The sequence below is a fragment of the Brassica rapa genome, chromosome A06, assembly GCF_000309985.2.
Source record: "Brassica rapa cultivar Chiifu-401-42 chromosome A06, CAAS_Brap_v3.01, whole genome shotgun sequence".
Taxonomy (NCBI): Eukaryota; Viridiplantae; Streptophyta; class Magnoliopsida; order Brassicales; family Brassicaceae; genus Brassica; species Brassica rapa.
The window spans coordinates 22,823,352-22,838,721 of NC_024800.2; the positions used below are offsets into that span (position 1 = coordinate 22,823,352).

The 15,370-nt window shown below is 31.2% G+C and overlaps 3 protein-coding genes across 3 annotated transcripts in view; 1 reads left to right on the forward strand and 2 right to left on the reverse strand.

Moving 5' to 3' along the window:
- Positions 1-15,370, reverse strand: part of LOC103874503 — a 524,448-nt gene that overhangs the window by 306,334 nt on the left and 202,744 nt on the right. The gene's annotated exons all lie outside the window — the stretch shown is intronic.
- On the forward strand, positions 327-3,366 carry LOC103874472 (pectin acetylesterase 10). Its single transcript, XM_009152902.3, has 11 exons — positions 327-1,030; positions 1,326-1,408; positions 1,515-1,644; positions 1,735-1,808; positions 1,893-1,979; positions 2,057-2,181; positions 2,275-2,389; positions 2,479-2,556; positions 2,636-2,741; positions 2,830-2,975; positions 3,070-3,366. Exons 1-11 carry the CDS (start codon positions 829-831, stop codon positions 3,175-3,177), a joined length of 1,254 nt encoding a protein of 417 aa, XP_009151150.1. The 5' UTR covers positions 327-828; the 3' UTR covers positions 3,178-3,366.
- Positions 9,240-11,822, reverse strand: LOC103874822 (transcription factor MYB86). Its single transcript, XM_033273800.1, has 3 exons — positions 10,671-11,822; positions 10,389-10,518; positions 9,240-10,297 (listed from the first exon to the last, which is right to left on the reverse strand). The coding sequence occupies exons 1-3, from the start codon at positions 10,801-10,803 to the stop codon at positions 9,490-9,492; spliced, it is 1,071 nt and encodes a 356-aa protein (XP_033129691.1). The 5' UTR covers positions 10,804-11,822; the 3' UTR covers positions 9,240-9,489.

The following is a 15,370-nucleotide window of genomic DNA, read 5'->3' on the forward strand; positions in this document are numbered from 1 at the left end:
CATAAATTATGGCATTTCCTTGGTTAGTCAAAGAGTTTTGGATTTATTTTGGCCTACAATAATTAAAATTTTCCAATAGAGATCTGTTTTCATGTGAAGGATATTTTGAGGTAGAGAAAATAATGTGCCACTCTTTGACAAAATAGGGTTAGTCTGTATTAATTTGACATCCTTGGTTACTTCAGAATCAATCAAACAATGATAGTATGTTTGAAATCTTAAAGAATGTTTTCAAAAATATAAATGAGTTAACGGCGTTACATGATTACCAATTCCGTAATTATCGCTCATGATTCTGTAGTGCTTCTTGAGAATCATTAAGATAGATAGACAGGTAGGTGTGAAGGAAAAAAGTCATCTACATCCAACGCGTGATTTAGAAAATAATACCATCAAATTAAAGTAATTAAGCCTACTTATCTTATATGGTTTCATGTTATTTTTTATGTTTTCAAGTATGAACCAACATATAGTAAACAAAAAGATGGTCTTCCTGTCTTAATACTTTGTGCCAAAAAATATGATTATTAATTTATAACTTTTGATTAATATAAGCAATTAATTAAGAAAACCAAGGTAATGAGATTCCAAACGTGAATCCAGCCATTAAATGTTTTCTTGTACTATTTTTTTTTTAAAATCAGTCTTCTTCACTGACTTCTCCACTCTTCTGTTCTGTTCTGCTCTGTCTCTTTCTTCTTCTTACTCTCTATAAGCTGAAACGGAGATCTGCTCTTTCACTAACACATGCAAGTTCTTGCATTTGTCTGAACTTCTTTTTTTGCTACTATAAGCATTTGCAACTATTGTAAAGAAAGAGTAAGAGACATGAGGAACCTTTTCTTGTTAGGGGTTGTTGTGGTAACAGGACTGGTTCTAGGGACTGAGGCAAATGAGTATCTAGAGTTCAATGTCACTGAACTAGATCGCATTGAGGAATTAGAGTATGGTTTCTCCAAATCTAGCTCCAACTTCAACCCATTAATGGTTGGCCTCACACTTATCAGAGGAGCTGGTGCCAAAGGAGCTGGTACTATCTCTCTGTCTCTCTGCTTTACTTCAATTCATATACACAAAAAAAAATTGTTGTTTGTTTATCATATACTTAGTCCAATGACATTCTCAGATTTAAGTAGAGTTTTATATCACATAAATCTAATATAGACAGTACTCATGTGTCTGTGATTGGTGCATTTTACAGTAAAGTAGTTTCTGATTTTGTAACGTGAGAGTCACATTATTATGTGTATGCATCTGAAAGATGGTTAGAGAAGAATGTTTTGAACCTTAGATCTAAAATCATGTTTGTGTGTATATAAATACAGTTTGTTTGGATGGAACATTGCCTGGATATCACTTACATCGTGGACATGGATCTGGAGCAAATAGCTGGCTAATTCAACTAGAGGTTAGCAAACTAAATATTTTGTTTGTACACTAGATAAACTTTTGTCCTTTTTTTAGTTTCAAAAAGTTTGATGTGTGTGTTGGAAATTGAAAATGTGTGGAAAAAGGGAGGAGGATGGTGTGACAACATAAGGAACTGTGTATACCGAAAGAAGAGTCGTCGTGGTTCCTCTAACTACATGGAGAAACAGATTCAGTTTACAGGAATACTTAGCGATAAAGCTCAACAAAATCCAGGTCTCTTTCTTTTTTTTTTTGTCTTCAGTGAAGAAACAACTAGCATTATTTATTTTTTTCTAACCTTTTTTTTTGGTAATGTTCATTCAGATTTTTTCAACTGGAATAGAGTCAAGCTCCGTTACTGCGATGGTGGTTCCTTTAGTGGTGATAGTCAGAACAAGGTTTCTTTCAAGAAACATTGAACTTTGTCTTAGAGAGATCACTACATTTCATTTTTAACATTTAACATCTTTTTTTTTTTGCAGGCTGCACGGCTTCAGTTTAGAGGAGAGCGGATATGGAGAGCAGCCATGGACGATTTGAAAGCAAAGGGAATGCGATATGCCAAACAGGTACGTTTTCACCTTGTACATCCTTTGCTCCTCTATAGTCTTTACATTGATCAAACATTCTTGTTACTACTCTTCAGGCACTTCTATCCGGATGCTCTGCTGGTGGTTTAGCAGTGATCTTACGATGTGATGAATTCAGAAACTTGTTTCCAGGATCTACCAGAATCAAGTGCTTAAGCGATGCTGGCTTGTTCTTAGACACGTAAGTTACTTCTCATTAGTCTTTTATTCTTCTCCACAAAGTCAGCTTTGTATTCCTTATTAAACCGCTTGTTTTTTTTTCTGTGGTTAAAAGACCTGATGTGTCCGGTGGCCACACCATCAGGAAGCTATATAACGGCGTTGTGCAGTTGCAGGGAGTGAGGAACAATCTGCCGCATATGTGCACAAATCATCTCAATCCAACTTCTGTATACTCTTCCTCCTTTAGTCTAATCACTTCTCTTATTGTATTATAAGCTCAAACTCATAAACTATTGAATTATTTGATATGGGACAGTGTTTCTTCCCTCAAAACTTGATCAGTCAGATGAAAACTCCTCTTTTTATTGTCAATGCAGCATATGATATTTGGCAGGTAACGTTTCTTTTTCTTCATCTTCAAGATTGAAACTCATATGTTTAATGCTAACTTAGACTGATTTGTTTTTAAACAGATTCAAAGCAGTATAGCTCCAACAAGTGCAGACCCTCATGGGTATTGGCATGAATGCAGATTAAACCATGGAAGATGCAATGCAGCACAGCTCCGGTTCTTGCAAGGTTCTAATCATTTAAAAAAAAAATACATATCTTCTTTTCAATGAAAATGAAATGACCTGACCAGCCTTATTTTGTTCTTTAACAACAGGGTTTAGAAATCAAATGTTGAGAGCCGTAACAGGATTCTCAAAGTCAAGAAAGAATGGTTTGTTTATAAACTCATGTTTTGCTCATTGCCAAACCGAAAGGCAAGACACTTGGTTCGCTGATGATTCTCCTGTTATCCACAAAAAGGTTTGCAGCACTTCATGGGCTCTTACATGTTCACTACGTTTTTTTTTTTGTAATAATAATAGAATTGATAAACGTTTTTTGAAACTGCGTGTAGGCGGTGGCGATAGCGGTTGGAGATTGGTATTTTGATAGAGCAGAAGTGAAGCTGATAGATTGTCCGTACCCGTGTGATAGGAGCTGCCACAATCTTGTCTTCAGATGAATGTATGAATTAATGATCTTCTAATTTTTTTTTCATATAAACGAAGTTAAAGTGAAAAGAAAAAAGTTTCATTTCTTTTATATTTCTTCTTGAGTTGTATCCTTTTCTACGTACCAAGTCTTCATTGGAAAAAAAAAGTTTTCCTCTTTTCTTAACTAGATTGAAATATTATGAAGGATTTTCCTGTTACATTAATGGTTCTGATTAGGCAATGGGGTTTTGGTTAGAATAGGCATGTGGTTTCGGTTAGCAAGGCCGGTTCCAGATACATGCGGGAGAAACATTTGTATCAGCCCACTAATTTTTGTATAATATTATACATTGGTCGCATCGCCTCCAAATTATCGATTTTTTATTAAGATTAACATGGTTCTATTAATCTTAGATCCGGACATTAAAATGAAGTTTTGATTTAGTTTCCGGTAAATTTAAATTCTATCGAAATACTGACAAAAAAAAGTTCTATCGAAATAAACGAAACAAAATGTTGGTTACATTTGGTTTTGGTTAGTTGAGTTTTTATAATTTGTTGTCCAATGAACTGGGGTTTTTGGTTTTATGTTTCAAATTTGGATATTGGCTGGTTAGTTCGATTTTCTGCTTGAATCCCCTCTATAGTAATCTTTGAGCATTACGACATGTTTTCATAGCCACGTGTTATCATGAGAATGATTCTTAGAATTGTTAGAAAAATAAGTTGGTCTATACAAACATATACTATATTTTTTTATTAAATTAACTATTAGATTAATTAATATTATACAAAAAATATTTTATTTCCTTAAATAAAAGTTACATAATTACATAATATAGTTAACATATATATGATAATTAATAATTATGAATAATACATATTTAATCAAAAAAATTTCTAACCTCTCTCTTTTTTGTTTAATTTTATACTATTAAAAAAATTAAACAATCACATTAAGCATATAATAAAAACAATTAGATTTTTTCTTATATGTTATATTTTGAACTTTAAAAAACGACTATAAATTATTAAAAATGGTAAAAGTTCCACATAAAATATTTGTGATAAATGGTTTAACTTTTTTTTTTGTTCAAGCAAGATAAAAAGGATCATACATCATAGGGGTAGGCGTTCGGATACACGTTCCAGTTTGTATCAGATATTTTAGTATAAAAGTATAGAACCCGTTCGGGTATTTATACACTTCGATTCGGGTTCAGATATTTTATGTTCGGGTTCGTATATTTTGGGTCGGGTTCAGATATTTAAATTTTGAAGAAAAAATAAATAAATTATTCATTGTCTAAGTTTTTTATATTTAAAATTTATTTTAACTTAATTTTTTTTTAAAAAAAATTCAAAATATTAAACTATTAATAGGTTTGGAAATAAAACTTTAAGAACTAGAAAGACACTAATTTAGTTGTTATTTTAAAATTTTAGATGCAACTTTTGTTAATGCAAGAAACAAGAACTTGATATGTATTTTAAGTGAGTAGCAAATGATTTTGTCAATAATTATATGTATATTATCTAATTTTGAGCAATAAGAATCATTAGTATAAATATTTTGAATAAAATGAGAGAAATAAACTAGAAATATAGAGTTAAAAATACTTATGTTTGGTTGTCTTCGGATATCCATTCGGGTTCGGATATTACCCGTTCGGATTCAGATATTACCCAACTGGTGAAATAAGTAATTTGTTTTGTTGTTCTAATTAAATGATTTTTAGACCGAACTGGTGAATATATACTAGATAGACATTTATATTTCGAGTATGCACTTATATTCTATAATAGCTTGATATATTAGATTTGAACACTAGCCTGTTAATATAGTTTGCCAGTGATTGTTTTTCAAAATTTTGATTTTTAGATATGTATATGGAGTAAAACTAATTTTTACAGATGTTCATTTTTTTTAATTGACACTTATGTAATTCATTGAATTCATAAAAGAAGTTAAAAAAAAACTTAACTCATATCAATAAAACAAAGACGAGAACGAAAGCACAATTCTATAGAGGTAGAAAATGAAATCACTTATCGAGAGTCAGCAGTAAACTAATCGAGAGAAGAAAACCTAATTTCCTTTCATCATTATACAATCAATGTTGCCTATTTGGTTTTGGTGATATGTGTGAGCCGCAAAACTTAATTTTGCTTTTGTACATATGAAATCTTAAAAAAACTTAAAATGAGATGTAATACGTTAACTCTTCAACAACAATGATATATTTAAGAGACCAACATTTGTATTCATCATTTTATAATCGATAAAGATTGTAGCGTTGCAAAATGTTAAAATCATTTCATAAACAAATATTATTATAAGAACTAACTCCGCGCATGCACGCGGATTATCATTCAGTTATTTAGTATAACTCAGTATGATATGTATAGAAGAAAAAAACTAAAATTAGATTATACAACCGGCAACCAAATTAGTTTTGTGAAGTTACTAATCAATTCACAACCTACAATTGAACCAAAAACTTCAATTTAGTTCAGAAAACTCACAAGGGTTTATAACCACAATTCTGACCCAAGTGGGTTAGACAAAAATGCGAAGGTCAAAGTCCATATAAACAATTTTTCCATATATAATGCCCTATACTTAGAAGGAGCTAAACGGATAAAAGGACATCATCCTAGCTCGGGTTCACCATAAACATTTCAAAAATCTCATATTCCGCTAGTTGACATACATTTTTGGAAATCGTTCAACAAGTTTGATCAACTCAAAGATAAATTTTGGTTATTCTACTGCAACCAACAGAATACGTAGAACTTTATGTTACTAAGTATTTAGAAAGAAAAAATTAGCTGGATGGCCCTGGATCATTGATCATTTTTTCTCAGGATATGTTTGTGTCAATCATTTTATTATACATGGAATAGTAGTCTCACGTTTTAAATATTAAGTTCTCTTGACTGGTTGATAATGCAACTTTATAGTATTGCCTTGACCCCCCCCCCCCCCCCCCCCCCCCCCCCCCCACCCACATCGTTGTCTTTATGAATAAGCTAGTTTTTTTCTTACGTTATCGTTATCTCCATATGAAACGACAACGATCCTTTTGGAAGATCTGATACAAAAGGACACCATACACACATATATATTATACATACAACATGCTCTTTTATTTTAAATACAAGTTGAGAAACTTAAAAAAAACAATGACCTTTTTCTTTAAAACAAAAAACGATCGAACAAAACAATAGATCAAATGTGATACTTTGTGATTGTAATATAGATATGAAAGTTATGATTAAAGTAGGGCCTCAATTATTTTGGCTCACATGCAAATTATGAGGTGTAAGGATAAAAAATGCCTTTCTATTAGTCTTCAAAATACAAGTGATCAACTCGTAAAGGTTTTTTTTTTTTTGAAAATTCTAGAGAATCCTTCGTATTTATATTCTCATTCAACAATCAACTTTGGCCGAAATATTAAACTAGTAGTCATTCTTGGTTTTGTATAACATCGGGTTGTCTCTTTCAATATATAAATATGAAATATATAAATTACTATCAAATGATAATGTCCGCATAATATTGGTTGATATATACATTATGTAACTCTATTAACACGGTAATGAGTTTTACTCAGTGAATATATCTAAGATAATTGCTCAATATATCGATTAAGAAAGAAATAATCATCAACGAATTAGAATTAAAAGATAGCATCATAAACTTGAAAAATTAAAGGGTCGGACCGAAAATATAGGTATCAGACAGAGAGAAGCCATATAGGCGTCTGTCCATCCAGTGGCGGACCCAGGATTTTTATAAACCTGGGTCAGAAATTAATTGAACTTTAAATTCAAAACTAAAAAAGGAAAAAAATGGGTGTCAAGAGAGGTTTGAACCCTGGTTTAGGGGTGTCAGCCGAAGTTAAAACACCACTAGAACTAGCGAAATTCCGTTGTACATATATAACAAACCAGATTTATAAAATATAAGGGGTGTCAGCTGAACCCCCTTCTTTATACATAGGTCCGCCACTGTGTCCATCTAATAATAGCCGACAATATATGCAAGTCATTTTCATCTCTTCTTTTGATTTTGGCTGACGGAAAACTATATAATTGCTCACAGAGTCACATCATTTTCATCAGGCTCGATACTCATATATCCAGTAAAGTCCATGATCATGACCATCATATCACCATATAAACGCTAAAGCATTTCAATTTATTTTTTGAATAATAAAGCATTTCAAGTTACCATGCACATATTACATTGCTCTACTAATTTTGACAAGTTAGATTGCGTTAAACTTATTTGTCCTTGACTAATAACGAAATCTTAAATCTAGATTTGTTTTTCTTTTAAAATAAAATTTGATTAACCAGTGGTGGTAGTCCAATGACATTCGAGAGAAATAAATCCAATACGGCGTACCATGGTTCAAACTCCGCTGGCCATACGGATATGGACTATTGCTTTCGGTTCATTTGAGTTTCCAAAAGAGGGTCTATCCGTGGGATGTACCTTCATCCGGGGTTAGGTATGTGTCTTTAATAGATCCGGATTTAACCTTTTTTCGTAAAAAAAAAAAAATTTTGATTGCTCTACTTATCTCTTGCATGGCTTTTCCAGTTTTATCAACACTATCTCAGCAACAAGGGTCCCTTATTCTGCAACTATATGACTTTTTGTGCACCATTAAAAAAATACACCAACTCAAAAGCTGCCCTCGTGTGAATTATATTGGGATATTGTCAGAAGAGTACACACCTTCGAATTTCGTATTTCAACACCTTACAAAGACAAGGGTCATTCTTATACGCGCATGGCTTCTTTTTTTTGGGTAAATGATGATCATAAATCGATATGTAGACTAATTTGTAAACTAGTAATTGCTTATGACAATTTCTTAGAATTTGAGAGTTTGAGACTTGTGAAAAACCTTTAATCAGTTGCAGAAATATCAACATTTTCTTAATAAACTGATCGATGAGTGTCGATCACAGAAACAAAAATATGACTGTAATATCGGTTCTGATGAAAAATATTTTCAGTTAAATTAATTAGTTAAGATCCAAGAAACAAGAACATGCAACTTAGTCTATTCTTTCATGCACATAATGACATAAACTCTGAACTCACAGATAGGTCTTTTACATGATCTCTACTCATTTTCCTTAAACTGATGAAATATATATTACATTCTTTCAATTTTCACAAGTCAATTCAAAACTGTGGAAATCGACGTCTGAGTAGTAAAAACAATGAGTATGGGAACTGTTCACAAGCGAAGCACACATCTCTCTTAAGGAGACAACGATGGACTTCCATTCTAAGATGAATTGTCCCATTCATCACAGATTCTCGCTCATAATTGTCCCATTGGCTAAATGATCGTTTTCAAGCCAAACAACTTTACTCATATCTTTTATATATATCAACTTTAATATATATATATATAGATTTTATATTAAAGTGATATATATATTAAAAAATATGACTAAGAGGTGACTATTCGGGAGGGACTATTTATAATCTTTTGTCGAGTAGACACTCCAACATTCGGATTCAATTCTTCGTAGATTGTACAATGTTTGGATTCTTGGCGAAAAGATAAATCACATTTTTTTTTACCAATTTTTTAAATATAATTAAAATAAATTGCATGAACTTCTTATAATAATTCTGAGGTATTTAATTTCCTACTTTCACAAAAAGCATATTTTAGTTCTTGTAGTGTAACTAATTTTTATTTATTTCAAGTCAGTTTCTATATTAACTTCAATACTTGTCCGTAATTTCTTGAAATACTAAATGGTCGATCCGTATATACTTGTAATAAAAATAATATAGCCAAAACTGAATATTTATTTGGTGCTCTGTTTAATAACAAAAATAAAAAGGGTCTTTCGGTTCATTTGTTCACGCATGCATCTCGTTGTCTGGAATCGCTTTTCCGAAGAAGTCTCCACTCCAGCTTAAGATCTTATTAATCTATCCTTCAAGAAAAAAACACTATCCACCTCGACCGGGACATGTTTACTTTACTTTCTAGGGTATTTATTTTATAATTCGTGAAAATAACTATTCTGAAGTAACTTTAGTATAGATGTAGATAAAAATAAGGTAAACTGTATTTAGGTCAAAGTCATGACAAGAAGAATAAAAAAGGCATTACATCTTAGCACAAAAAAAAACAAAACAAAAACAAAATACACGAGTAGAGAATTTACACAGCCAAAAAACATATAAAAATATACTTACACACATGCAGAATATTAACCAAGTAAACTCGGATCCTTGAAATGTGAATAGAAATTGAAGAAATACTGATTACACTCTTTAGCACATAACTAATCTAAAGCCTCTGATCAAACGCCATGATATTAGGTTTTTGAAGATTTTTACCGTAAAACTCCACGTCAGCATCATGTAGTAATGTCGCAGCGCTTTCATTTGGTGATGGCGATGATGATACTGATCTCCAGTAGTATTTGGCAATGTCTGGCTTCACTTCTGCTTCAAAACCAGTTTCTGAGCTTTGGTTATGTTCTGTGTAATGAAGAATCTCTGGCGCCCATGACTTCATGTCTTGATGAGGATGCTGATCTAATAATATATTATTATTATTAGTATTCATGATTTGGGTAGCTTCTTTGTAATGATTACCAAAGAAAGCACTGTAGATACTGTTGCTGTGAGATGGAACTGTGTTGTTACAGTAGCTGAGTTCCCAGTTGTTTGGAATAGGATTGAAGTTTGAAGTCATTGGTGTGGGAGATGATGACGTGGACATTGATGAGATCAAAGATACGATCTGGTCTGAAACCGTTTGGGTAGTACTCGAACTGAAGCAAAACTCAGCGTTTTGATTAGCCGTGGTCGTGGTCGCGGTCGCCGGGTACCACCAGGGACCTGGTTGGGATAAGACGACCATCGACTGATCATGCGGGTTGTTTATCGAAGCCGTTGACTTTACTACTTCCGAAGTATTTAATGACGTCAGCTTCTGATCTATGACGTTATGTTGAAGTTCGCTTATTATGGGTTTATGTGTTGTTGGATCAATGCCTTTTCTTCTCAGCTTCTTCTTAAGACAAGAGTTCCAAAAGTTTTTGATCTCGTTGTCTGTTCTTCCTGGTAACCGAGTTGCGATCTGAGACCATCTACACAATTCAAATCAGATTGAAACAATTAATATATTTCAAAATCTCTTACATTATGAATTCAAAAGCTATATAAGTAAAAGTCGCTCACCTGTTGCCTAACGCAGCATGAAGCTCAATGATCAAGCTTTCTTCCTCTTGTGAGAAAGCTCCTCTCTTTAAGTCTGGTCTCAAATAGTTTATCCACCTAAGCCTACAACTCTTTCCACATCTCTGCAAACCTAAACGATCATACCAATGCAAAAAAATATTAAATGATATATACAAATTAAACCCTTTTCAAAAAAATATATATATATATATATATATATATATATATATATATATACGTAGTGTGCTTTTCAAAGGTAATAAGAGATGACGGAAACCAAACCTGCGAGTTTGGGGACAGAACTCCAACAGCCATGACCATGTCTAGTTATGTAATTGAGAAGTTTCTCATCTTCTTCAGGAGACCAAAGGCCTTTTCTAAGTTTTTGCTTATAACAACAAGAATGTCTTCCCATTTGCAAACGCAAGTATGTAGCAACTGATTTATAAGAGTAATGAAGAACAATCAGCTAGATATCTTTGCAGAGAGACAGAGAGTTTTATGAACTGTGAAGGTTTCTATAAGGTTGAAGAGGAAGCAAGAAGATAAAGAAATTATTATAAACTGAGAGAAAATGTGATTGGCGACTTCTGGTGTAACACTTTTGTTTTATAATCGCTGGGTGAATTAATTGACACCTTTGATGGGACCACAATATATAGAGAAATCAAGAGATGAACTAAAAAGTAAAAACCTAGTAAAAAATTATTTGATTCCTTTACAAAATAGAAAGAAATCGTGGTTAATACTTTATAGATAAACTCATAAATTATTATTACATTTTCTGAAAAGATAGATACAAGTTGTATCATACAATATAAAGACATGTATTGGCTTAAAAAAACATAACTATCAAGAAATTTCTCTTTAATTAAAAAGGAAGCATTATCATATTTTGATTATATAAATAGTACTACCTTGTTTTATTATGGATGTGATTTATAGTTTTCCACACACATCAACATATTAAAAACTACTTCCCTTAATATATCTATATATACTTATAAATTTATTTCCCAAACCAACAAATTTATAAGTATATATAAATGAAATGTTTTAGTATATATATAACCTTATTGTTATGAATTAAGTGGAGTTATATTAGCCGAAAAACTGGACCTGTATTATTAAATTTATAAAAATATGTTTTGGGAAAACAAAAAATAAATGTTATAAGTGAAGATAGTATAAACTTTGATGGTTAATTATTGCTGTTGTTCAGGGATTGAATATCCTAGTTCGAATAATCATTTGCTAAGTTTGAGGGATGATGATTTATTTTTTATACATCCGATATAAATATTAACATTTGGTTTCAAACCTACAAAAACTTGCCTAAATTTCAGAATTTCTAGTATATAGCAGAAAAAGTAAAAAAAGAAAGGGAAAACTGTTTTTTAAAAGCAAAAAAATGGTAACTATGTCTCTTTAGACTAATCTATATTTTGTGTCATATTTTCCTATAACACCCTTTAATATTTTTGAAAATAAATTTAATAAATAGTTTTACAAACAAAAAATTTTTGGAAAAATTGTAACTTTTGATAAAATACCTATATGAACTTAGTGATATTTTTTCTAATTATAAAAAAGTTAAAATTATAAATTTCATATTATGTTCTAAATAAAGTAGAAATGACATTCTACGAAGTAGAAAACGAAATCCACTTTTTTCATTGAATCTACAATGTTTAGAATACGTGATCTACGTAAATAGGAGTATTCTAAAAATATTTAGAATACACATTCCGCGCTTAACCTATCGTTCTAAAATCTTTAGAAATCAAAATCTACACATTAATATAAATCTAAAATACGTAGAAACCGACTTCTACAGATTTACTATAAATCTAAAACATGTAGAAATCAAACTCTAAACATTACTATAATTCTAAAAAACTGTAGAAACCGATTTCTACATATTAGTTGTATTCTACGGATAAGAAATCAGTTCCTAAAAATATGGAAACAAAATATTTGAGAATATTCACTTTTATATTTTGAAAAAAAAAATCGATTTTTTTTTAAAAAAATAAAAAAAACGAAAAAGGAACAAAAAAATAAAAAAAAATGAAAAAGAAATAAAAAATTACAATTTTAAAGGCATTACTGCCATTTTGAAAAAAATTAGTCTAATGGGACATAAAGTAGTATAGATTAGTATAAAGGGACATAGTTACCATTTTTTTGCTCTAAAAAAACAAATTTCCCAAAAAGAAAAGGGGAAGGCATCGGTCAACAACAGACTCATTTTCCATGAAAGCATTGTACGAATCTAAAATGATGTGTCCCCTCAAAATACGGTATTTCACTATATTTTTCTTGTTTAGCAAAGAAGTTTAATATTTTGGTGCTTTTTTTTGTTTAATTATATTTTTCCTACTTTGATCTCGAAAGAGAGACCTTGATGTCCAGAGAATGCAAAAGAGTTGTTCAACTGAAGTACGCAAAGTGATAGTGGGCAAATAGCAATAAATGTTTTCACCAATGCAATAATTGTGAGATAACAAACCAAGTCTCACATTGGTTACACATTGATTAGAGAATTAGACAAGAAATGTTTAATATATAAAGTTATGTTTAATGCAGGCTTGTCTAAGGCCAAAAGTAGACAATATCGTGTTAATCGAATAATATAGAATTGGACATAGACTGTTCAATCCCAACATTAGTATAAGAGCACCAGGTTGACAAAAAATCTGCAAGAAGACCAAAATACCCTTCGAATAGGAACGAGACCCATTAAATTAGGATTGGGAGGTGTGTGTGGCAGAGATCAAGTCAAAAAATCTTGGAAGTCAGTTGTGGGACATGAGATGAGTGTAATCCTTAGTTTGAAGGAAATAATGTGAGATAACAAACTAAGTCCCACATTGGAGAGTTAGACAAGAAATGTCTAATATGTAAAGAGATGTCTAACTCTAATTAGTACAAAGTCTTTTGGGAAGAAAACCAAAAGTAAAGCCATGCGGGCTTGTCTAAGGCCCAAAGTAGACAATATCGTACTAATCGGATAATATAGAGTTGAACATGGGCTGTTCAATCCCAACGATAATTTTGTCGCGAAATTAATTTACACAGACATTCGTTAATTTAACAGTTACCAGATGTAATTTTACAAGTTTTAGAGCATCTTTGTTGTTAGAAATGCAAAAATAAGTGTTTTAACAATCTAATATTATTATTTAATTTAAATTATTTATATAATTATTTTTAAATATTGAACTATAAGTAAATAAGTGGAATGGGGTTTATAGAACCCATCTCATTTTCTTTTCTGTTTTTTTTTTAAAAAATAATTTATTCTAGTGATGAGATCTATTTACATATTATCAGTGAAGTTACTTGTGAATACTTAAATTAGGAGGCTGATCTAACGTGTAAATAAAAAAGCTAAAAGTTTAATTTTAAGCATGTTTCTACACGAGAACAACATTACGTGTTTAGAAACGTATATTATGATAACAGATGCATCTCATTATTATCGTATTATAGGAAAGAGAAATGTTTTTAATAAATAAATCATGATTGGCTCAACACATAGATATTATATGTATAAAGCTACTAGCTTAAGCCGAGTCTCAATAAAATTTAAAATCATCAGCATAATTGAAGGATGTCACTACAACGAAAAAAAACAGTCAATCCCTTGCATATCCAACCTGTCTACTTGTACATATTTGTTCTAGCAAGAAGAAATCGTGTAGTTTACCACTATCTAATCATAACCGACAATCATTTCAATTGAAATGTATATCATTTACATATTTTAAACAAATATTTTTATTTATTTGTTAAACATTAAGTTTCTTTAGTAATCGAAGTTATCTTACAGAAAGTTATTAAAATCCTGACGTTTTATTGGTTTTCCCACACATTTATATAGCGGAAGGATTAGCAAAAAAAGTAGATTATTGTGATACCTCTTGATAATTATAGTTGCATAAGTAGATCATTTTTACATAATCATTGAAAACTAGACAAAAATGTAGGAGAAGTAGACGAAGTACGGATTAATATATCCACATAAAGTATACTATATTACTATATGAACTTATCAAAACACTTAATGCACTGAAAGTATATATGGGGTATATCTTTAATGTTTGTGTGCATAGTCGCGGTGATGTTTTGTATAGTTTTTTTTTTGGTAAACGATGTTTTGTATAGTTTCTTATGGAAAATGGAAATACAAAAGAATCGCCGCCTTCCAAATGATCTTCCAAATGATTGAGCATTTAAAATTTTCAAGTGGGAGAGAGGTTGACATTGACTTTGGTTCTATCTTCGAGAAGCCATGTTCATGAGAGTAGGATTTGCATGCTTCTTTCGAGGTCCTAGAGGAATATTATTAGACATGAAAGTATGGACAAAGAGGTGAAAGAACAACAGCTATAAAAAACAAGAAGAAGACAAAATAAAGAAAGATTAAAAAAAGGATAATTTTAGGTCAAATGTTTGGCCGTTGAGTAGCTAGCCGTATGATCCAACAGTTTTGCTATAGCGGTCAGATAGCGCCATTACGATAAATGAGCTGTAATTAATCATGCAATATGTTGGAGGAAAAAGTAGTGAGGTCTTATACCCAAAGCATTGATATTCTTTAGCTTATCATTGACAATAATGCATAAAAATACAAGGAAACAAAAAGAATATATGTACACGGATCTTTACGCGTAGAAAGTTAATGAGATAATTAGTAAAACACATCGTCATCTATATATCCATACATCGTTTCGCATATTATATTCATAATGTAAATATTCGTGTGCACTATATATTGCGGAGTTCTCTAGCTACAAAATGAAGATTTTAGTGTTGGATGGTGGAAAAAAGGATATTGGAAGCAATGCCAAAACAATATTTTATATAAATTCTAACATTTCAAAACTAACATGTCAATCACACAATAGGTACATGTTTTCAAACGCTCACAAATAGTATAAAAACAACGAACAATGATGAAAACATAAAATGGAGAC

Excerpts from the sequence above, each read along its gene's own strand:
- LOC103874472 (XM_009152902.3), top strand. The coding sequence starts at position 829 with ATGAGGAACCTTTTCTTGTTAGGGGTTGTTGTGGTAACAGGACTGGTT. Across the intron at positions 1,645-1,734 it reads TAAAGCTCAACAAAATCCAG|ATTTTTTCAACTGGAATAGA; the intron begins GTCTCTTTCTTT and ends ATGTTCATTCAG. Across the intron at positions 2,976-3,069 it reads CTCCTGTTATCCACAAAAAG|GCGGTGGCGATAGCGGTTGG; the intron begins GTTTGCAGCACT and ends AACTGCGTGTAG.
- LOC103874822 (XM_033273800.1), bottom strand. The coding sequence starts at position 10,803 with ATGGGAAGACATTCTTGTTGTTATAAGCAAAAACTTAGAAAAGGCCTT. Across the intron at positions 10,519-10,670 it reads TTCTGTCCCCAAACTCGCAG|GTTTGCAGAGATGTGGAAAG; the intron begins GTTTGGTTTCCG and ends ATGATCGTTTAG. Across the intron at positions 10,298-10,388 it reads CATGCTGCGTTAGGCAACAG|ATGGTCTCAGATCGCAACTC; the intron begins GTGAGCGACTTT and ends TGAATTGTGTAG.